General features: G+C 32.8%; 3 protein-coding genes, 2 long non-coding RNA genes and 1 pseudogene across 5 annotated transcripts; 2 read left to right on the top strand and 4 right to left on the bottom strand.

Annotated features, from left to right (window-relative positions):
- Window positions 1–2,837: 2,837 nt before the first annotated feature.
- LOC103852340 (putative glutamine amidotransferase GAT1_2.1) lies at window positions 2,838–6,947 on the bottom strand. Its single transcript, XM_009129245.3, has 5 exons — window positions 5,437–6,947; window positions 5,037–5,350; window positions 4,162–4,578; window positions 3,848–4,057; window positions 2,838–3,372 (listed from the first exon to the last, which is right to left on the bottom strand). The coding sequence occupies exons 1-5, from the start codon at window positions 5,534–5,536 to the stop codon at window positions 3,112–3,114; spliced, it is 1,302 nt and encodes a 433-aa protein (XP_009127493.1). The 5' UTR covers window positions 5,537–6,947; the 3' UTR covers window positions 2,838–3,111.
- Window positions 6,948–9,090: 2,143 nt separating this feature from the next.
- LOC103852339 (non-specific lipid-transfer protein 2) lies at window positions 9,091–9,597 on the bottom strand. The gene has a single exon (XM_009129244.3). It carries the CDS (start codon window positions 9,524–9,526, stop codon window positions 9,230–9,232), a length of 297 nt encoding a protein of 98 aa, XP_009127492.1. The 5' UTR covers window positions 9,527–9,597; the 3' UTR covers window positions 9,091–9,229.
- Window positions 9,598–10,232: 635 nt separating this feature from the next.
- Window positions 10,233–13,026, top strand: LOC103852338. The gene is made up of 6 exons (XR_629901.3): window positions 10,233–11,046; window positions 11,157–11,253; window positions 11,354–11,395; window positions 11,668–11,728; window positions 11,879–11,944; window positions 12,289–13,026. It is a non-coding gene; the product is annotated as an uncharacterized LOC103852338 (long non-coding RNA).
- Window positions 11,770–13,524, bottom strand: LOC108870888. Its single transcript, XR_004455144.1, has 2 exons — window positions 12,825–13,524; window positions 11,770–12,743 (listed from the first exon to the last, which is right to left on the bottom strand). It is a non-coding gene; the product is annotated as an uncharacterized LOC108870888 (long non-coding RNA).
- Window positions 13,525–13,639: 115 nt separating this feature from the next.
- LOC103852336 lies at window positions 13,640–22,623 on the top strand (annotated as a pseudogene).
- On the bottom strand, window positions 22,415–23,026 carry LOC103852333 (glycine-rich cell wall structural protein 1). The gene has a single exon (XM_009129242.3). It carries the CDS (start codon window positions 22,861–22,863, stop codon window positions 22,525–22,527), a length of 339 nt encoding a protein of 112 aa, XP_009127490.1. The 5' UTR covers window positions 22,864–23,026; the 3' UTR covers window positions 22,415–22,524.
- Between the last annotated feature and the right edge of the window lie 1,653 nt (window positions 23,027–24,679).

Genomic DNA, 24,679 nt, shown 5'->3' with positions numbered 1-24,679 from the left:
TCGCCTGAACTACATAGCAGAGAGCTAAGTCCGCATAAGCCAAGAGAAAATCCTAGAGGAGAAAGCCTAATCGAACCAAAACCACCGCAGAAGAATCTTCACTTTGTAAGGCGATCCATTTGCAAGCTTCGGAAACAAAGCTCAGATGAATCAAAAAAGCTTGAAGCGGAGATCAGAGGAACCCAGAGTAGAGACCGTCAACGCCATAGGGAAAGTAACCGTAATCAGCGTCAATGAAACCAAAAGGTGGATGGCAATATCGAGAAGACAAGAGCACCCCTGGAGCAAAAGTTGACCACACCATGCATAAGGAGCCACGGCGTGCCAGAACTGTTGCCCTTAACGCCGGGCAAGCCAAGTGCCGGAGAGGACCTTCGGAGAGACGATCGTAAAAACACTCTATCTCTGAAAGATTTGAGAGAGTTAAGATAGAGAGAGGTAATGATTTTTTTATGCTTGAAAATATTGTTACATAACACAAAAGATTGTTAGTAAAATAAATAAGAAGAAAGCAGAAGCCCAAGCTGCTCTCACGCACGAGAATCAGGAAAAGTTTTAGACACATGTCTTCCGGTGCGCAAAATGTGTTTTCTCGTCGGCGTCGGGACTCCTCGTCATTTCTTTTCATCTTCTTCATCTTCTTCATCTTCTCGGTTCTATCATGTTTTTTTTTTCCTTTTTTGCATTACTTCATATGCTCAAACACAGTCTATATGACTTACTCTGCAAAGTTAGAGATATGACCTACTCTGCAAATTTAGAGATGCAGTCGTAGTATTTAAAGATCGAATGCACATAGACTCAAAATCACTCAATAGATATTAGTTTTTGAATTAAGATAAATAACTATGAAGGTAATCCAAGTAAAAAAAACAGAGATAAAACGGATGTCAGTCAATTGGAGAAAGAGTTAGACTTAGAGAAGTTTCCAGGTAACTCAGAATTGCATATCAAACAAATTGTTAAGGATTTAATTAAGAATTTTCTTAAATTCAAAGCACAAAATCAAATCATTCAACTTTCGTTGAAGAAACTATCTAAGTCTAGATCCTAAAATTCTATTTTTTTTTTGCAAATTTAACAATTCAGACAAAAATTAAGCATAAGTTGATAAGTTCACAAAATTTCTAAACCAGATTTGTTTGTTGATATGTATTTTGCTAATGTAGTAATTTAGAAAATCAATAACACTTTCATGTTTATCACTTACCATAAGATCTAAATTCTAGGTAATTATTCTAAAACTAGCAATAAGAATAATCGAGATGAAGAATTATAAGATTACCCTAACAATCTATCAATCTAACAACTCATCTTTAATCTTTGAAAAAACTAAATCTAATTAGCAGATTACTCAAACATGATCAATGAAAAAAAGAGTTCATAATCTTATCTGCTGAGTTATGATTTTCACTCGGAAAGCCTTAAGTAAGAATCTCGTTCCAAGTTTTAATAATGATACACTACCTCTAAAAAAAAAAAACAATTTTAAACACAAAAAAAAATTGATTGCAAATAGTGGAACCTTTGAACCATTTTTCCATTTCTTGAAACTTATAATTAAAATTCGCCGGGAAGTGTTTATTCACGATGGGTGTCAACCGAGACTATTGATGGGTGTCAATCGACACCAGACCAAAATATGGTTCCCGACTTGATTGTTTTCAGCTGCCATCTTCGTCAAGTTCCAAAGTGCTTCAAAAATTTTAGTTTTGTCTAGAACGTATTTGAACCTACAATGACTCATAAAAGACTCGAAACATATGTAAAAGATTCTAAAACTAGATTTATATCATGGTTAAAAATCCAAAAAAACTATGATATTAACTATAAAAAGATAACGAAATCGATTGTTGTTGCGGCGTAAGAAACATTGGGCATAGTTGTCTGATCCCGGAGACATTTAGAAATGACTAAAAGTGAGACTAGTTCTTTTTTTTTTTTTCTAATTTCCCCTAGGAAAACTAGTTAATGTAGACAATATGCGGTGATAAAGTTTTTCTAATTAATAGAGGGTTCGTCCTCGGACAGAAAATATCTATTTTTCTTCGAACTTAATAGGACTCTTAAAGTTTTTTTTTGTGTGGAATATTATTTTAACATGAACCTTGTTTGGAACTTAGTGGTGTCTCCGACGTGTTACGGATGGGAACGGACGTGATATTTTAGTCATTTATGAATCATGCGTTTCCAATCCATTTCACTTTATCTTCACTTGGTCCCCACGGTTACGTATATATCTTTGTCGTAACTTGTGGGAAGTAATGAAAAAAACTTGTGGATGTTTCTTTTAAAGACTTAAACTTCTGGTTGTTATGAAAATTAACCTTAATCTTTTTTTTTTCTGTATCTAATGATATTACACTTAGTTTTAATTGTTTTGTAACGAGGTTTTACATTTCTCCTTGCATATTTATAAAAGAAAAAAAATACTGTTTATGTTTAAAAAATTGTGAACTATGAGTGATTCGGGTACAAAACTAGCCGCTGGATTAATTACATACAGGGATGAGTCCACACCAGGTATTCAATTCGGCCGAACCTAGATCCAGCCTCCCAATGCACACGTTTGTTTTAAGAAACTCGAACTCAGTAAAGAACGAGTTTAGGCCATAGCCTGAGTGGAGACAACACCACATGGCTACTAACGGCATTTATGTTAAAAATTACTCATTTTGTTGCATTTTAGTTATCGTTTAAGGTTTTTGCACATAGATTAAGAAAATATATAATCTGGTATATTTTCTGAATAAAACATCATTACATATACACATAACCATATTTCAACCAATAGTAAAATAGAACATCATATAAAGTTAATAAATTTTAAGTTGAAATTATAAAATGACACTTATTTTAAAATGAAAATTTTTTATTTTACAACGACAACTAAATTGAAACAGAAGGAGTAATATCTTACTCGTTTAAAATATCAACTATTACAATTTATTTAGTCAAAGTACATTCATAATCACTCATGCATTAACCAAACTTTCATGAAAAGCCGTATGCTTATATTGACGTAAATCATACAGTACTTTTTCAATGCAGAAAGTAAGTTTAAACACCAATAATAAAATAACCAAATTTTAACATTCAGCGTTACTGACGTCATTGCGAAGTGAGACTGTGGTCATCGAGTGAGCCATTAAGCTTTCTCTCCAATACCTCACTAGAGATCTTCCCCATCAAGGTATAGAAAGCAATGAGCTCAGAGAGTCGCTCCACGTTCATCTTCTTCATTATGTTCATTGCCTTCCTCTGCTTATCCTCATCAAGCCTTAGCTTTTGCGTGAATGATCCTCCGTTCCTCATCGTCGTTCCCATCTCTCTCAGCTTCATCTCTTGATCCATACTTAAAGCCGTATTTGACTACATCCACATCAAACAAAAGAAAAATAACATGGGTCAAGCTATAGTCATCGAGTCGCATTTCCGTCGACTTTGGAAGTCCAATACCATATATCATTATTATCATATAGACAATAAATAAATAAAAGTTAACTGAAATTCATCGAAACGAAGTCCATCCAAGTTATTTGCAAAACACTACATTTTTATATAGAAGAAAAAAGGAACTGGCCAAACTGCATTCGAATCGAGTAAATTGAATTATTTAGAGTTATATATTTAAAAAGACTTTATAAAATAATTATATTAAGTATTCTGTACCTAACAGGAAAACTTTTTCTTTTGAGAAACAAAATTATCAACACTTAAAGCTGCGAAAGGCCAAAATGTGCTCTTAACCTTTTTGGTTGGCGGGTATAACAAGGATTGATGACAAAAAAAAATACAAGGATTAAGATAATGTTGAACTATAAGAAATGTTTTGGTTATTATGTACCTCAAGAAACTCAGCTCCAACGTCGAGTTCTGATTCAGTAGATTGGTTCTTCATCGAATAAGATCTGGTGTACATAGACCTTGCAAGCGAGAAGCTCCTGACAAGTATCTTCCTTTTGTTTTCCATTTCTGGATTGAGTTCCAACTTTTTAGGAACAGACAATGAGCTATTCACTTTCTTTTGATATGCAATAACTGCCTTCGCAAATTCCTGTCAATAAACAACCACATATTTGAAAGGAAAAAAAAGCAACCACATATTTGAGAATATGAACTCAATCAATCAAGAAAATGTTGAGTTCAAAATCCACAAACCTGATAAGCACCAGGACAACCGGGGAAATCGAATTCTTCGAGACCATTCTTTCTCATCCTCTCTGGATGGAACTGTAAACCCATGAGAAACTTGCCCTCTTTGGGATTGTACATATCAGGATCATAAAACCCTTCGATCAATCCATCGGGAGCAAAGGCCATCGGCACGAATCTCTGAGCCAATCTCTTAACCCCCTGGTGATGATAACTGTTGACCAAGATCTCCATATTTTCTTCATCCAAGGAATCTTTGAACCATTCATGCAAAGGACTGTTCTCTACTATCTTCACCTCATGTCTATAACCATCATAGTCATCATAATCAATGTGCTTTCTTCTATGTTCCTCGGGGAGCTTAGTTGTGACCTCTTTCTCCAAATCCTGATATAGACTCCCCCCACAAGCAACATTTAAAACCTACAAGTTTCATCGTCGGATCCGTTAATATTCAGTCAACCAACCTGGTACGTAAATTTGGTCCAATAACTTAAGGTTCTCAGAGCCGGTTTTTGGGCATACATAGCAAAGTGAAATATTGGCTTGGGATCTCAAAAAGTTTTCAAGTTAGTATATTAAAACATAGGCTCTCCAAATTGTGTTAAATTTGTTATTATAACCTTTATTACTAAATTATTTAAGGCTTCAAAAACAGATATGTTTTGAATATATATTTTGTCTAGTTAGTTTAGTTTATATTTCTAAGTAGTTTTTTCATCTTCTGAATTTTTTTATTTCTTACTATACTATTTACAATAAAAATATAAAACTCTACGTCAGCCACTGGGTTACGGTATTATAATATTATGTTAAATTGTTAACTAACATTTAACTGGAGGATAACTTTTTTCTTGTAGAAAAACTGGAGGATAACTTACTTGTGATCCTCTGCAAATTCCCAAGTAAGGAATGTTCTGTTCAAGGCATAGCTTTGCAAGAGCAAACTCAATAGAGTCTTTTTCCTTGTCTATAGCTGCATCACTCGCATGTGTTTTCCGGATCTCGTCGAGTTCTTCAGGTGAAAGAGACGATATTTCTGACTCGTAAAAAGAAGGGTCGATGTCTTCTCCCTCACAGAGGAGAACTCCATGGATGGGTTTGAAGCTTTCAAGTAACTTGTCAACGCCAGCTACTCGTGGTACAATCACCGGGACAGCACCATACTCGACTATAAGATCAAGATGGTATTCACCTACCAAAAACAAATACAAATCCAACATAAACCCACCAAAAATGTTTTGTTTTAACAAAAGATAGAACATTTCAAGAAATTATTACCAACGAAATCAACAAATTTGTTCTTGCGAAGGGTGCGTCTAGAGACGACAAGGACGCGAGGGAGTATTCGTGAAAGATCCTTCAGGCTAGAATTCTCCATCTTTTATTTGACCTTAACAGGCAGAGAATTGAAGTCTCAGTTTTGAGTTGATAGATGGAAAGAAACGAAAGGTAAATTTATAGCCGAGAAAGAGCCAACAGTCTCTCCACTTTTTTCTCCAGCAATTATTGACCTCTTCATCTTTCACTGTTCCGTATATGTGTTGATGCTTATTAAATTGTCAATGTCCTAAACTCATCTCATGTTGTTTTTTGCAAGGTCAAAATATAAATCATGCGATTGTTAAAATGTATCATACCATTAAACATTTTCATGGTCTGTCAACATGTCAAAAGGCATCTCTCCATATTTTTTTCCCAATCGTTCCTTTTTATTAAAGCAGTGATTCCTTACCGTCCAATGATGTGGGTCGGCCTTGTCATTAGAGGAGTGAAATATGTTCATAGTCCCTATACTAATTAAAAAAGAGAAAGATATGAATGGCAACATTATTGGCTATATTCTCAGACACGGCTTCCATGGTCTCATAGGACCTAGAAATATTAAAAACGTACGAAAATATCGTTTATTTTGTCTTAAATTTAAACTATACTGTAACTTGATGTCTATATAGTTAAAGTTTCGAGTAAAAGTAAGAAAACGAGTAAAAACGGTAAATTACGCGTGGATAAGAAGAGTGTAACAAAAAATAAGGATTAGGTTTGCAAATAATGTACTATCACTTATCCACACAGATATAACAATTCTGAAAGTAATCCACTCATATCTTTTATTAATTCGGTAGACGACTAGACGTCCAATTATGTCCTGTCAATGCTATTTGAACATTGGTTATTTGATTGTTTTCAAGTATTTAACTCAACCAATATGTATGCGATAGATCATTTCATACACCCAATCCTTCTGTTAATTTATTAATTCTTTTTTTTACCTAAACTCCGATTCATTAATAATGCAACCAAAAAAATTCGGTTACAAGTCTGCAGTGGACCGAAAAGTTAGAGCTAAGCCTAACTTTACAGAAAAAAATCACCCAACAAGGGGAGGTAGAGACTTTCAAAAAGGAGCCCTTAAAAAATACTTAACCAAAAACCAAGAGGAGTTGTTGCTGTCGCTGAGTAAGACATCCTTAAACTTCGAGACAGTGGATCTAGTCGGAGCTTGATAGTTTGCTGAATTTCTTGAATGATTGCCTGAGATGGTCTACATAACCCCGTGTGCAATCTCAAGTTCCTTTCTTTCCAAACCACATGGATAACAGCTTGAAAGATCAGCCTTACAATGAGCAACACATTAGCATCTGGTGTTGGGTCTTTCAGCCATCTCAAGCACTCTTCAAACAAAGTGGGAGGCGAGAGATGAAGGCGTGAGCAAAAGAAAGACCAAACCTCAAAGCTGTATGCACAGTCAAAAAAATAGATGCTGCCTTGACTCCTCCGAGCCCGCACACAAGAGACACTTCCGTAATTCTGAAGGTTCTTTGCTCTAGTTGTTTATTTTCCCGTAATTTTATTTTATAATACGTGACCTAACCTTCATTTTTGTATAAAAACTATGATATTTTATAATACCTGACCTAACCTTCATTTTTGTATAAAAACATAACTCATAGAATTGACATTTACTCATTATTGGTTGGTGACAAAAAGAGAGTATTATTAGTTGTTATTTGTTAACAAGAAGAAGTTTTCTTTTCAAAAAAAAAGAAAGAAACAAGAAGAAGAAGTATTTATATTACAAAGGAAACAACACATTCAGTCACGGTCTTGTTGGAGAATCAAAAATTTGTGAATTATCTGGCATCGGTCAAGAATCAAATGAATTTAATAACATCCTTGCTTCCTACGTTGAGTAAATTTATTGCTATAATATATATCTTCCCACGTGGGTGAATACATATAAAATTATAGTGACATGCTTCCTTCACGCGAAGCCGCCGATTATACAATATAGTCTTGTGTTCCGAATGCAGAATATAAAATACGATCATGCGTTCCGACAGGTGGATAAATCAAAATAAGAAAATCATTAAGAAAACAAGTGGTTTTAGGAAAGTTTGTTTATTTATTTTTGGTAATCGTTTTAGGAAAGTTTATCCTCACCTTAACACATACATCATTTAGCTATTTGTTACAAAAACATGTAAACTATATAGTATTTCCAAGGGTAAGCATCACAACCTAGTGGTTAAGGTTTAAAAGCTTTTACATCCAAGTTTGAGATTTGAATCTCAAGTTATGTAATTTATGTAATTTTTGACATACCTCATATTATATGAGATTCAAGTTTTAATTCCCGGAAAAAATGATTTATTAAACAATTATATAGACTACGGAAAAATGCTTACAAAGAATCTTCAATATACTGTAAGTAAATCCGGTCAGACGTGGGTCTTCATAGGACGGCTCATGTGATGCAGTTAGGCGTACATTATCATAAGACATGTAGTATCGAATCGTCTATATAATCTTTCTTATAATTGTAATATCATAATAAATCAGGGTTATAAAAAATATAGGAGTTCCAACTGAATACCTGTATAGTTTTTTCTTTCGTTATTATACAAATAATTTTAGTTTTGTGCGTTAAGCACCTTTTCATTAAGGAAATATAAGTTCAAAAAACGGAAAGGATTATAACGGGAGGATGAAGCAAAACACGATCAAAAAGGCCTACGTGGTCGTGACCAAATCAACTAGTAGCTTATTGTGAGAGATAGCTTTCGTTTTACACTCTTCACTTCTGTTTAATGATATTTCAAAAGTTAGCTAAAATATAAGGTTTCAAATAGTCACGGAAAATTCAGAGCATTTCATGATTAGTTTTAAAATAGTCTGTGATTAAATCATGGTAAAAAGGTATTTTGTGGTCTAATCACGTTGTATATCGTGACTACTGACTAGTGTGCCACAAAATTGTCGTAGCTAAAACATAGCTATTTTTAGTCACGTTCTGTTCCATGCAATTTCGAACTTTTTTTTTTTGCTACTGTTCAGATATGAATGGCCAATCGATCTTTAACTACCATAGCATTGTAAATATTAGGCATCTTGCATTTTTTATTTCATGGTTTTTCGTGACTTTTTAAAATAGCCACACATATTTTGTGATTATTCTGTGGCTATAGCTGAGATTTCTACTGGTATATGTTGGTTTTTCTTTTGATTTTCTTTTTGCTGATAAACCCATAGATAACGGTTGATTTTTTTCATCTTCATAAAAGTTGGAGAAGTAATTCTATTCATGTACAACATAACAGAGGAGGTATGTTGTGTTTCATGGAACATGTAGGAGATGGAGACTTCCAAGTTTAATTTACAACATGGTCCATAAGGTCTTTGTTTCCTGCCTCTGCTTTAGGCTAATGAAACAAAAGCATGATAACTGTCATTGTTAATACTAATCCTCTTACTTTAGTTCTTAGTCGATTACGTTCTTAATCTCTATAAATTCTACCAGTTTATAGTTTTGCTACCAATTTTTTGTACCACTTTTTTCCATTACACTTTTCTACTTATTTGAACATTTAAAATCAAATTGATCCTTTGGAGTGTTTTGGCATTAGACTCAGTTTACCCTAGAACGCCACAAAATCATATGAGAAGGTAAACTTTATTTAACCATATAAACATTACATACTAACGGTTATTTTATTTCATAAAAAACAGCTTGATATAATTTATTCATCTTCCTTACTCGTTATTTATTTATTTGTAAAAACTCTTAAGAGTTTTAACAACTTGGGTAAGGAATACCACAAGCGGTTAGGACTTTGCGAGAGTTGGGAGAGCTAATGTACTGAGCAAAAGCAGGGTTCTTAGAAAACCCACACAAGCATGGTTGTTGCTCCTTCAGCTTTGCACAACAGTCACCCGAGGGCTGTCCTCCTCCAGTAATCGCGGCCAGGCAAGGCTGAAGCTGCTTTGGGTCACATGCTGCTTCCACATTTGTGTCTGCCGCTTCGTTTGGAGCCGGAAACAATGTCAGAAGTATGACGAAAACCATGAGTGTCAAGACCATGATCTTCATGTCTAGTTAATTATTTGTATATGTTAAGTTGTTTGAATTTTTACTGTGTTTAATATAATTTCTAAGGAACATTTGAATCTCGTTTTGGTATTTATTGGGTATGGGTTCATATTGCTTTGCATAATGCAAAATGCATGGGTTCTCGCTTCGTTAAAATAACGTGAACGTAACTGGTAGTCATGCGAAAGAAACCTCGAACCTGAAGGTCGGAAACAAGTACTAGTTGTTAAGTTTCATGCATTTTGGGTTTACTAAGTAAGATTGGTATACCTTATTGTTTTATGAAAAAAGGCAGAAGAATCTCTTATTCAAGAGTCCTGAAGGCAAAAATATAAGTAAGTGCAAGATGATAAATAGTATAATAGTGAAAAAAAGGAAGAAGAACAATAGTGCAGAAGATAACAAAAGAAACAATGTAAATTTAGCAAACACATTTTCTTTATAAGAAATCATATTAAACATTTTATTACAAAACTTAACAAATTAGTTTTACACAACTTGTCAATACTCTAATTCTACTGAACGATTTATAAGCTATCTAAGCTTACGTCGCTTTGTTGTCAGATACGTTAACACCAAAAAAAAAAAAAAAAAAAAAAAGATACGTTAACACCTGACTCACCACGACCCTAAAATACTCACCCTTGAGTTTAGTTCTTCTATAAAATCAGACTAGATCTTGACCCGCGCACCCGCGCGGGTTTTGATTTTGATTTTTTATTTTTCTATAAATTATTTTACTCATATTTTAAAATACATAGTTTATTTATTGTCACTATTATATATATCATGTTTTTATGTTTTACATGTCACTATTATTTTTTTGTTTTTATATTTTTCATATCACTATTATATATCATATATGTGTCATCATATAATTAATAGTATTTTATAGATATTATCATATAGTTAAATACATACATCTATATTTTGAAAAAGTTAATGTGAAATATAAAATCTATATTTAATTTTTTTAAAAAAAATTGGCCTTTGTACTTTATATTTTCTTATATATTTATATTTTTTTTAAGTGGACATTTGAAAATATTTTCGTAAAAATCAATTTTTGTATATATGTTTATTTTTGAATAAAAAATTGATATAAATAAATTTAATTTTTTTTATTGGTAATATGAATAAAAATTTTAAGTTTTTTATTTATTTTAGTTTTAGAATAAATTCTTAGGTGTTGACAAAAACAAAATATATTTTAGGTCATTTTTTTTTTGAAACACAATTTTTGGCCATTAAATTGGGTTTTGTTTATATTAATGCTGGCACATATCATTAGCTGTATATTGGATTTCTAATTAGCTTAATAATGTTAGCCCAATTTAATAACAGAAAGGTAGGCAAACGACTTTCCTCTTTCTATCGACTTCTCATTCTCCCATATTTTTTTCCTCTTTGCTGAACCCTATTGCATGTTGTTTGATCCATGAAACTGGAAAATATATCTATGGAAGAAGATATAAGAAATCAGTTTGATCTTTAGTTCTGCAGTCTCTTCTATGATCAAGGTTAGTTTTTTTATCCGAGTTTAATTTAGTTTATACGATTAAGTTATTTTAATCGATTGAAGTTGTTTTTCTTATTTGCATATGAACGATCGATGTTCATCTGACCAAAGAATAAGATCAGACAGTAGGAATCCGGCTTAGTTAACAGATATATAGGTTCGATTGCATGTAATGAATCAATCGAAGTTCGATTTGATATACTGTTCGGTAATCAATCACAATAAACTCCCCTTTTCGTTAATTGTACTCACTGATGATAAATATCCTAACAATTTGTATATATGTGTTTCTGATATTGATTTAGCAGAAAGAAGAATCAAAAAAACAAATTTAAGGCAGGAGTAGACAGGTATGAGACAGAGCATTGTACCTATTTATATATACTTGCATCTATGGATTTTTTTTTTTTTTGAAACACTATGGATAACCAAACTTTATTGATGCTAAGATTTACAAAATACCTGTTTCGGTTTCTGAAGTAATGGAGCACTCTCTCTATTTCTTACTTAATGAGTGCAGGCACTTATCAATATTTTTTAAGTTTTGAGATACACTACATATAGTAAATATTTGTATGGACAGTAATGGTGTTCTAGTTTTAGAATTGTAAATTTTATGCAGAGCTGGTCTTAGTCATCTTTTCAAGTGCATGTCACGACGAAGTACCACTGCTGCTAGCATTGTGAGTTGTATTTGTTTTTTAGAAACACCTCTCTTGTTCCCTTTTTTTTTTGAAAAAAATACCTCTCTTATTCATGAATAGATTTCTCTTATCTAATGGAAATAATGACACTGTTTTCTTTGATCTGCATGATTAATTGACGTTTTGGAGAACCAAAAGACGTCAGCTAAACCAAACTTAGTCAATGCACTTGACATCAAACAGGAGCAAAACACGGTTAGTAATTTGTTTAGAAGATTTTAACTCTATGTGAATGAATTATCGTATGATTTGCTGATGATATGAAAGAAAAGTAGAAACATGTAGGATTAGTAATCGGTTATGCAATAAAAGAGACTTTTGAGATACATAGCGTGCAAAAGATTTAGAGGATCTTAATTTTCGTTTTTAGCATAAATAAAGTTGATAGTTAATAATTTATATTTAAATTATGGTAAAAAAAAATATCTTTTATGATAATCTATATTACAAAACGATTTTTAGTTATTATTATTTTTTTTGCAATTCCCTTTTATGAGAATCTATTTTTGCAGATATATTTTTTTACAAAATATTTATAGGTTTGTGTTGGAACGTTAAGAGCTGAAGGGATGGCAATCACATTGATAATATTGGCTTACTAACTGCGTAAATAGGTATTTTCGAAATGATTATGAGTTAATTATACCTATTGTAGTACTATACAAAAAATTATAGTGAGAGTGTTACATGCTAAGTTGCTGGTAAGGTAATTATGGAATCGACTTGTACATTACTATGGTCTTAGTTTAACTGGTTGACATGATTATTAGTAAAAGCCAAGTTTATTGATTAAAAATAGAATTTAAATGAAAAGTATTGAAAAAAACGAAATCCAAACAAAATCCAGAAATTCCAAAAACAACATGAAACAAAAAAGCCAAACAACAAACTTAAATGTAGCTGATCCGTTGGTCACATTATCAGCGGTGATGGAAAGCCCAAAACAAAACGATTTTCCTACCATGTTTTGGATAGGAATATCTTGGTCTTCAATCTGTAAGTTAAAAAGGCTAGTTCATAGAAATTTTGAAACAATAATTGATCACTATTTATCTTAGAACATAACAATAATTACCTCATCATATGACCTGTCCCAAAGTTCAACAACTTTATCACCAATAATACTTGTAGCCACAGTATCAAGCAACATTAACTCGGATGATCAAGTGTCATATTTCACTAACACATGAAGCTTATAACTGCAGGTTTCAAAAATACAAAACCAATGTAGATATATTAATACTTTTAAATTAAGTCACGTTTTAATTAAAATTGCAGAAAAGTAAAATACGAGATAAACAAAGTCTGTAATTACTTGGGTTAGATATTATAGGTGTTTGAATGACACAAATCACAATAGAATTGTAAAAATATAAAAGAACCTGGATCTAATTCAACATAGATTTTTTTTTATTAGATCAAAGTAAAGAAACTCAAGCTCTTACAGTCTTGTGTGCTAGTATGAAATCAAGAGTCTCCCCTCCAAAAATGGGTTTCGGTTTCCAAGAATGAAGAGCTTTGACACGAACTCGCCATTCGTCTTTGTAGGGCTTGAGATCGTCGATAAAAACCATATTTCTTGGGGTATCATGCCATTATGAGTTGTAAATGGATGTTAGCTTCTTCTTAATCGTCGGTATATATAGAGAGGTGAATAATCTAGGTTTTTCAAAGTTATTGCGTGTTAAGATATTGTGTGGATATTCTCCCGGATCAAATATTTCTGGGGTATCACATATTTCAAAAATATTGTAGATTGTAATTTTTTTTGGTTATATTTGTGTGCGCTGATTTAGGTAACTATTTATGGAGACTTGGAGATATATTTCTTGCAGAAGTAATTAAAAGACGTGGGAAGGAAGTTGAGCACAGAAAATTAAGGTAATAATATCTTGTATAGATTGCAACCGAGATTATAGCCATTCAAACACTTTATATTGTTATGATATTTTAAGGAATCAAACGAGTTCGGTTAATTTAATTTTTGGGTTAGTTGTACAATTTAATTAGCGCGCAAACGGGATACATTAACCATAACTATTTTAGATTATTGATTTTAACTTTGGTTAAATAACAATAATTATTCTTGTGTCCAAACACTTTTCAGTAAGTATAGTAAACATGTTTTCAAACAATCTCATTTTGTACTTGAGTTTTAATAAGATAGATGAAATGTTATTACTTATTAGGTTATTTTATAATCTTCCCCACGATCTCCCAATAAAACCCTAGATATGAGATCTTCAAAGAATCCATGAATAAAGACAACTTCCATATTAATATATACGTATAACTTCATTATTTAGAATTGAACTTATTCTTTTTCTTGAAGACATATTCTAGCCAACATACCCATGTTATCTTCAATCATCAGAAGTATATCATCATCACCTTGATTGGCCGTGAGTCCACATTTATTAAAGTAGTGACTGAGTACCAGCTGCCTTCATCATACGGACAGGTTTATGAAACTTGATTTCATAGTGTTCATAGTATGTTTAAGCCCTCCTTATCAGCTGTGAACTTTGCTGGAAGCCGCTAGCAACTTCGTCATCAGCTTATTTTCCTTATATTTATTCCAAGAACAAATGCATCATGAGCACTAGAACTGAGTTTGTCACTGAAGCTTGCCATATAGTCATCATCTGTCATCTTGATATTCTCAGACACCAAGGGAAGATGGTTAAGCCGCATCATCTTGACAGTATCATATCCTTCAAATGATTTAAGCATGATCTTATATGCTTCTTTAGAAGACACACTTTTATAAATCAGTTGGAACAACAACATCAAAAATCGCTTACAAACCTTTTACGTTATACTTTAGCACACTTCTCTCTGCTTCTGTTCATTCAACTTTTGGTTTAGACTCATTTTCATATGACATGATTATGGTAGGCTCATCCCATCTAATTTTCACATTGGTTCACTCATCCTCATTTATTTTCTCGAATTGATTGCTTCATGAGAGATTTCGAATTCCCATATATAGTGGTATGTGTTCAACAATATTGTCTTATGTACTGAAGCAATATGTGTCCATCTTCTCTGCTGAATCTTAACCAATAACTTAGATAATTCGTTCTGATATGATATCATTTTGAGCCAGGTTAATGGAAGAGGAGGAGAACCCTTCACGGGTGTCCATTTTAACCAAATGAATCTGGTTAACAGATAACCATTTTAAATTTTTTAATATTCGTAGTTTGGTGCGCTTTTAACCAAATGAATCTGGTTAACGGGTATCAATACAATACTAAAAGGGGAATAAGGGCTCCCCTCATGCCTCCACATCCTCAAAAATAATCAGCCAATAGGAGAACCCTGTTAAGCCACGTCGGACGCGCATCGCGTCTCATTTGGGCCTCGCGTCAAATTGGCCTGTTAGTGTTCGAACCTACCTCTCTCCTTCGGCTCCGACTCTTCTTCTCCATCACGATCGTTTCAAGATCATTCTTTTTTTACCTGTTTCGAAATCTAGATCTAAAACGCAAACAGTTAACTCTTCCACATCCTCTCTCTCTCTCTCTCAGTAACCGGTTGTCCCTTTTGATTGAAGGAGTTATACATCGGAGAAGAAGATGGTCTCCACCAAAGAGATAGAAAATTAGTGACTTCGAGCTATTGGGTGGTGTCTCTACCAGTGAAGGACTCTGCTTGGAAGCATTCCTTTGATACTCATGTTTATCGGGAACTCAATAGTTTCATCAATTCCATTGAAAATTAGCAAAGATCTCCCGATTGCGTTCTGACGATCTGATATCTTCCACTTCACAGCTTAAATTCCTAATCTTTGGGTTGGAACATTAAATCTCTCTCGAAGATGGTCTGCTCAAAGGTAATTTTTGCGTTTTCATCTCCAGATTGGATCATATTTGGAATTTGTTCTAGGTGATTATGATGATGATGATCTATTGAGATATGCAAATACTGATGATTAGTTTCTTTTGATGTTTTTCACAGAACAAGGAGAATTACAAAAAAAATTGCTCCACAGGGTGAACCGCAATAACAGAATATGAGAATCTTCTGAGGTAATGTTTTTGGAGCAAAATTTTAAATTGGATTCTACAGATTTTAATGATTTTGGTACTGTTAATTAGCTTACGATTGTAGCCTCACCAATGCAATATTGTATATCCTTCAGATGGTGCTATTCTCCATCTCAATTAACCAAAGAGGTAAGCACATTGTCCCATCCATGATGTGTAGTTTTTGTTAAGACAGCCAATGTTTGGTATCAATGTGTCCACATGATTATCTCATGTTTAAGATTTTTAAGACTGAGATGAAGTAATTCAAAAGCACAGACGGTATTAATGTTCTTTGATTTGCATATAGTTTATAGTGATAAAATTATTTTAATTAAAAAAATTCAACAGAAAGGCCATGATCCAACAAGGAAGTTAAGCTTATCTCACAACAGTCCTTACAATATTTTTTTGCTAAATTGCAGGCCTACATGATGTCCTATGTGATTTTATGTTGTCTTTTGTTCGAAAAGCCGTAACTTTCTCCTCTAATCCTTCGATAGAATTAATAATGGGGAAAATGAAATCTTTAGTCTGTGATCAGTATGTTCTAAAAGGAAATGAAAAAAAATATAGTAGTCTTTCTCTAATTGCTTGCGTTTGCAGGAAAATACATGATCACCCTAAAGTATAGCGTGTTTGTGATTGTTTTATACTAGCAATATTTTTTTAGGAATAAGAAGGTTAGAAGAAAACTGTTTGTTTGATAGATTTTTGGATGAATTTGTTTTAGCTGTAGAGTATGGAATTATGCGTTTGTGTATTACTATTTCATAGCTGGAGACTGGATTGTGGAATCTTACAACCAAGTGTTTTCACTGCATATAATATAAAGAGTAAAAATCCTTGTGATGATACTATTTTTTGTTTGGCGTTACCTTTCAGAGTGCGTTAAATATTTGCCTGGCTGGTATTGAAGACACGACGGAGCCTTTGGAGACGTAACTAAACTTTTGAAATATCAAACATGTTGCTAGAGGAAGCACTGACACTGGCTCGTGCCTTCAGCCACTTTCTTAACATGATAGGCGTTGCCAAAACCCATCATAGGCTAGCTAACTACACTAGACATCCGTGTCACAAAAATAAAAAGATTTAGTCAATTTATGTTTTCATACACTTGGAAGATTGCTTTATCATTTAGAATTTTGTTTTCCTATTTTCAGAGTTAGTAGAGACTGCTACCTTCCACACCTCATGAGGTCATGCAACGATGTATTCACTAAGCCGAGGCAAGGTGGTATTTCCCCATATGAGCTTCACTACTTAGTTTGCAAACAGGTTATGATTCATTGTCCTACTCACTTTTACAGTTTCATCATTGCCAGCTCTTCTCAGATGCCTTTAATTCTTGGTAGGCTCCTAAGTCCTAATTAAATACGTTTTTCATGAGCCATCTTCAGTGTAGATGATGAAGAAAGATCAGAGCAGCATCTCATAAATGCAGCAGACAAAGAGGTTGTGTATCTAAAAATAAACCAATGGGACTTACTAGAGAAGATACCTAAGAAGCCAACCAGCGATTACTTCCTTCTGAAAAATCATAAACAAAGGGAGTAAAGTGGCATTCGCTCCTAATTATTGTGATTGAACTACCCGTAAAATTGGTTCAGTATTCTTCTCACTCTACGAATGTAAAAGAAAACATATATATATATATCTAGGAAGCGATGTTCTCTTCGAAGGAATGAGACATTTTAATCTATGAGCAAAAGCCACTAGCAAGTTCTTTGTTTCCTGATCTGAAACATTTTATATCCTATGTAAATTATGTCTCTTGATGACCTGAAGAAAATATAATATGTATTTTTTTTTATTATTTTTTTTGTGTTGTGAATTAATAAGAAATAAATCTTCGAATATGAACAAGTTACCGAAGACTTATTCATTTTAGTTTTTACTGCATGTGAGGCTGGGTAAAAGAATACACGGTTTACAGGCCCGTCCCTTTACTAAAGCTGGTAAAAGCATTGGTTTCAGGCCACATCAAATAAAAGTAAAATTTGGACCACAATATGTAATATTTGTTTATAGCTTAGATGGTTAACCAAGTGGAAATTGACTTCTTTAGCTCCTGTTAAAAAATGTCCTATGACACCTCCCAATATTTTAAATCATGTTTTTGGTAATTTTAGATAAGCATCTCATTATAAGGCCACATTTTTTTACAGACTTTAGGTCTCTAAAAAGTTTGGGACGGCATTGACGGTTTGTAACGTAAAAGAATACCAGGCCAGGTTTATCAAAACTGAACCACCATTTGCAGTAAAACTTTGAAGTTTACTCCGCATCTTTCATATTTTACTTCTTTATGATATTTTGTCTGAACATATAAGTAGAAATATTCTTTTTTATTTATTTATTAGCTTTTAACATTCTATTAAACATTGCAAGTTAACTTTGTTCCTGTTTCTATGAGCGTAAGTGTTTATAAATCCAAAATTATTTTATTTGAAACCTTTAATAAATTTTACATAAAATATCAAGTCATGTGTAATAATACTTCCTCCGTTTCAGTTTAATTTTCGTTGTAAAGTAAAATTTTTGTTTCAAAATAAGTGTTGCTTTAGAATTTAAAGAAAAATTTATTAATAATATTCTCCAGATTATTTTTATATTGGTTAAAATATGGTTAGGTGTATAAATAATGGTGTTTTTTATTTTAAAAATATGCAAAATTAAATATTTTCTTATTCTGTGTACATAAACCTCCACAATTAAAATGAAATTAAGAGATTACATGTTTGTATGATTTATAACTTCTTATAAAACATATATTTATTTGATTATAAGTCTATTCAGACATTGTTATAAATGATTTGTTAAATTGTTATAAATAATTTTAAAATTCTTATAAATGATTTTGTATACTTTTAATAAATGATATATAGGCTTTTATAACAATTTGTAAATCTTATAAACATTTTATAAATGATTTTATAAATCTTAATATTGAATTTATAAAAAATTATAAATAATATTATAGTTATATTAAGTATGAATTTTATTAAAATTAGTATGTTATTATAATGTGTTATATAAAATGTAAAGTCGTTATATTGGTTGCCACAACTTATTCTTTTAAAACAAATTGTATAATTTATAAATTCTTAATTGGTAAAATTAATTGATGAAAGATTATATTTATACTTTCCATAATTTTATAATTAGTTAAAACATGTATATATGAAATATAATTTTTACATTTCTAATATACCTTCCATCTTATATAAAACTTATAATATACACCAACGATTGTAAAGCTTTCACAACAACTAAGCAGCTATGTTCACATAGCTAAAAAGCATAAATAATCAAAAATATAAAATTATTATGGTGGAAAAGATTACATGTTCAATATATAACTGTCAAAACAAGAACCCAAAATGTAATACATTATGATTAATATCTCCTATTTACAGGGAAGCTAATGCGCATTTCATCGCTAGCGACACAATTTTACTTTGACAACATAATAAAAATCATCAAAAACATCTAAGGCAAGATAAAATTCAAGTTTAATGTATGAATTTGAGCAAAAAAAAAAAACGATACAATTCATAGGATGATCTTCAAAAAAATCTAACTAAAAGCAACTTTTTCGATCTGTCTTTCAAACAGTTTTTGTATTGTAAACTTAGTCTTAATATTTTAAAAAACTTATAAAATACAATTTAGAAGAACAAAAAAAAAATAACATGCAACATTTAAACAACTAAAATCAGCACATGTCAACATTTATACAATTCATAGGATGATCTTCAAGAAATTCCAACTAAAAGCAACTTTTTCGATCTGTCTTTCAACAGTTTTTGTATTCTAAACTTAGTCTTAATATTTTAAAAAACTTATAAAATACAATTTAGAAGAACAAAAAAAAAATAACATGCAACATTTAAACAACCAAAATCAGCGCATGTCATTTGGAACAAAGAGAGTACATGTTAAGGGTTAAAAAAATTGTTAAATTGTTAACTTTAAAAGTAAATTATCCGCGCGTAGCGCGGAAAACGAACTAGTCCATTTAAATTTTTTTAATAGTTGTACGTAGTTTGGTGCGCTTTTAATATAAACAAATTTAAGATCGAACTTCGGATTAAAATTGAATATAACGGAACTCTAGGTTATACACTTGATTATGCACATGGTTTCAACTTTAAACTATTGCTCAGAAAATAAATTAAAATAACCATATGCATTGCCAGCTGATTTGAACTGCTTTGTGACAAAAAGTCACACTTCATATTCCTATTCAAATATCATACATATACTTCGTCTCATTTCAGTATCGTGAGCACCAATGCGAACAAAAAGTCAGACTTCATATACATATATACCTGCATTGTTTATTTTTCGTGGTAATAGTTCTCACATCCTCAAAAATAAAGTCAATTGTCGTGACCAGCAATGGCTAATAATACTTCAGCACCATTGTTGTCCCAAACTGAAGATAAAGATACTTCGTCTCATTTCAGTTTCGACAGGATCCTCGAACATAGCTTGTCTGATTTCGGGTTGTCACAGATACTGCAGATAATCCTCGTTGGGCTTCCCTCAACCTTCGATTCCCAGCAGATATTCATCACAGTCTTCACAGATGCATACCCCACATGGCACTGTATGGACCACACAATGTGCAACCCGGCAACCTCCGACATCTGCGGGATTCCCCGGTCAGCTTGGGACTGGGACGATGGTTTCAAGGGTAAATCCGTCATCTCAGAGTTCGGTCTCGAGTGCTCGAGCTCTTTCCTCAGAGGTCTCCCCACATCGACTTTCAACGTGGGTGCTATCTTCGGAGGGGTTTTCATGGCTATGATCCCAGACGGTTTCTTGGGACGGAAGCAACTTCTATTCTTCACAACGTTAGCAATGTCAATCACTGGAATCTCTATTTACTTCTCCTCCAACATATGGATCTACGCTTTCCTGAAGTTTGTTGTCGGAAGGTCGGGACGTATGTCTTTGTTCTGATAAGCGAGCGAGTTTCCACCAAGTGGAGGCCTATAGCTACTATGATTCCGTTTGTTCTGTTTGTGTTAGGCTTCATGTCGCTGTCTGGAATCTCATATCTTTTCCGACACGCTTCTTGGACAGTTGTCTATCTCTGCACGTCTGTTCCCGCGGCTGGCTGTCTACTGTATTTTCCTCTATTTGTTCGCCGTTGAGTCCCCTCGTTGGCTCCATTTGCAAGGGAAGGACGAAGAAGCCATTGAAATGCTTAAGAAGATTTCACCTGCAAACAAAGGTTACTTGGAATCAGTATCTATTTGGTTGACTTCAAAAGAAACCATAGAGCAGGCTCAAAGGTACTCGCTCAAGGACTTGTTCATCCGAAAATGGGCTTTTAGAAGAACCTTGGTTGTTATGATCATAATGTTAGGGTCAGGGCTGTCCTATTACGGAGTTCCATTAGCTGTGAGAGATATAAAAGTGAATATCTACTTGAGTGAAGCCCTAAACGCAGTGGTGGAGTTACCAACTTTTGTTATCACACCAATCTTGTTAGAGAAGTTCAGCAGAAGAAGCTCTGTGGTCGTGAATTGCTTAATAGGAGGAGCATCAGGAATGTTATGCTTCGTTCTGAGCCTTTTGGGGATGACGAACACTGCTTTCGCTCTTGAACTCGCTTGTTTCTTCTGCGGGAGGATTCAGTTCAACTTGATGGCGGTTTATATGGTTGAGCTGTTCCCAACATGCGTGAGGAACACCGCGACATTGATGCTTAGACAAGCGCTTGTTGTCGCGGGAGCTTGTTCTCCAATCATTGCTTCGATTGGAAGAGATGTGCCGTCACTCTCTTTCGCGCTGTTTGGGCTAGCAATGGCGGGTCTCGGGTTATTTGCTTTGCTTCTTCCTGAGACTAAAGGGTCCAGTCTTTGTGATACAATGGAAGCACAAGAAGAGAGAGACCGAGTCTTCAATACTAGCCAAAGTTTCTTAAAATAGAGTCTCACAAAACTCTCTTCCATTCATTGTTTAAGGTTGTAACTGAATATATCAGTTTAGCTCATGTTAACCAAACCAATCTTTTTGATTTTCCATGTATTTCTTATGTTTAAGTGAAACCTACAATGTTTTCTTTTTAAATTTAAAGTTTATTAATCTTCCCAAAAACGCATAAGCTATCGGATTACAATCAGAATCAAATAAAATTCCATACGACCTAACTACACTTCGAGCTAACACACAGTCTGGTTACTTTGCAACTCCGGACCCAACACTAAAAGGATACACAGGCGAGCAGCTTATTATAACCCAGGTCCACTGTCCGTGGTCGCTTGCTGGTTCGGTTAATCGGGGGGCGGGAGTACAATGACTGCTTTCTCATTACCGAACCATTTCGACCTTCTAACAGACACCTCCATATTATTCTCAGCATCGTTAGTATTGTAAAGCTTTCTTACCGGTTTAGCATTATGTGAACTTAAAGCAATTAGTTGGGTTTATTCGTCTTGTTATTGTAAGAACCAAGTCTGACGTGCAACACAGAAGTGTTGAGTACATCAGTTTAGTTGGAAATTTTATGTGGCAAGAACGTCAACGATGATGAAATGTTAATATGTTAATTATCGTCATTATTTTCATGTTTATCTTTCATAATTGTGATTTTACGTTGAGCTATGCAAGAAAATTCAAGCAAGTAAGAAGAACTCATTAAGACAAAAAAGGCAGAGTAATGTTCGGATTGTTACAATAATATTACATTACGAATCTGTACCCGACACGGAATCTTAACCAGAGCTATTCCTTCCCATAGGTCAATTTATCTCCAATGTCAACGAAATTGAACCCGCCACCAACTCCAAACCCGTACCCAAACCCAACCCCAATACCGCAACCCACACCGATTCCAAAAACCACATTGGAATGGTTAATACCTTCAGAAGTGACTAACCCGAGCCCTCCGGCGAGTCCGAAGCCGAGTCCAGCGCCGCAGCCTATTCCGCCGCCGACTCCAGGACCTCCGGCTTTGTCCTTGATGTTCTCCATGTATCTACGGATGAATCTGATAACCGGAAACTCAGATTTGCCGGTTTTGGCTTCTGGTTTTCTGGTCCAGAGGTTATCTGATGATCTCATGGTTTTGTGATTGTGAGTATCCGAGTGAGTGAAACCAGATAAGATCGATAGAAATTAAAGTATACGTATAATGCATCTGTGACGACAGTATTACTTACGTATGTATTGGGCTTTAAACCATCTTTAAATGGCCCATTTAAATCTTTATAATCTCTTTTTTTTAACAACTTTATTATCATTGTTACGTTTAATAGGAAAAAGGTAAAATAATATTGTAACTAGATTTTGATCCGCGTTTCGAAAGCGCGAGTTTGTTTTTATAATTAAATATATTGTAAACGAATTTCAATATAAGATAGTGTATAAGTTTGAGCACATTTATCCAAAACCACGGACCAAACCGTACCAAGCTGAAAAACCAAAATTAAATTGAATTGCATAAATAATATAGCAAATTATAAATCTATGACATCAAAATTGAAACCGAACCGAGAACCAAATGAGTACCTGAATTTTTAAATAAAAATTATATATTTAAAAATATTAATTACATTCAATTTTTAAATAACCACATATCCTAAAAATACTATTTATAAATCGGATAACACGAAAACTTGAATTACCCGAATATTTTTATTTGGTTGATAAATAATTTAGTTAACCAAAAGTATAATTTATGTATATAATTATTTATTTCAAATATATATATATAACTATGTTTAATATAACACATAGTATCAAAACTATTTCAAAATAATATTATGTTTTAAAATAAGTAGATTTTGTTCTAAAACACAATTCTACTGCTAACATGTTTTAAAGTATCGATATAGTGTTAATAAATAACAAAGTGTTTTCAAAGTTTTAGAAGTTATCACTAACCGATTTATAATTGGTTAGACTAAATATCTAACAGAACCGAAGATAAATAGTCATTTTCTGAAAATATAGCAGATGGAAAGATTGAACCGGTTTTATGTAGACCATAATCATATCTATGGATTTTTATAGGAACTGGTTTGGTATTAAAATAATACAACCAACTTGGAATATTAAGTTGTGACAAACATCGTTTAGTTTGTGAATGATAATGTTGAAGTGTTCATATATATAACATGGTTAATGAAATCAGTTTAGTTAATAAGGTTAGTATAAAATAATGGTTCATCTTTGTAAAAAATGTATTTTTTACAATGGATATTATATTTTGTTTATAGTCTTCGAAGGTATTATCTATTAAATAAATCACAAGTAACCATACACTATATAAATATAGGGTGGACATTATTTAATATTAGCTCAAAATATTTATGATGAAATAATGCGTATATAGTAAACGTATAAGTAGATAATTAGGTTAGTACCATTTTTTTATGACTAATTTGTTTTTAATGAAGAATAATTAAGTTAGTAGTATGAGAAATAATAGGAATTTTAATTAAATGAAATGGTCCAACTATGACTTGTTTTAAGTATATTTTTTAGGACTCCTTCCCTTTTAATAGTATTGATCCTCTGTCCATGTTGTGCCAAAGAATCATTGTGATTATGAATGAAAAAGATGGATTAATTCCACAAATAAAATTATAACCAATCGCCACATATAACTGAAATCTATCATCTTTAATTAAATATGATTATAATTATTTAAACTAAATTAAACAATAAATTTAACTAGAGAGAGATGCTAACAAAAAAAAAAACTAGAGAGAGATAAATTTAAACCTTATACAATAAATTTTTCCTTATAACAAAAAAAAATCACATGATTACACAACCAATCTTAATTCCTTCACTAGAAGTGATGTAACTGAGATTAACTGAAAACAATACGAAAGCAAACTACGTGTTAGATATTTAATCAAAAATTTAATTT

The sequence above is a fragment of the Brassica rapa genome, chromosome A02, assembly GCF_000309985.2.
Source record: "Brassica rapa cultivar Chiifu-401-42 chromosome A02, CAAS_Brap_v3.01, whole genome shotgun sequence".
In the NCBI taxonomy this organism is placed as follows: Eukaryota; Viridiplantae; Streptophyta; class Magnoliopsida; order Brassicales; family Brassicaceae; genus Brassica; species Brassica rapa.
Note: the sequence above shows the minus strand (reverse complement) of the source record. Positions and strands in the feature narration are given on the sequence as shown.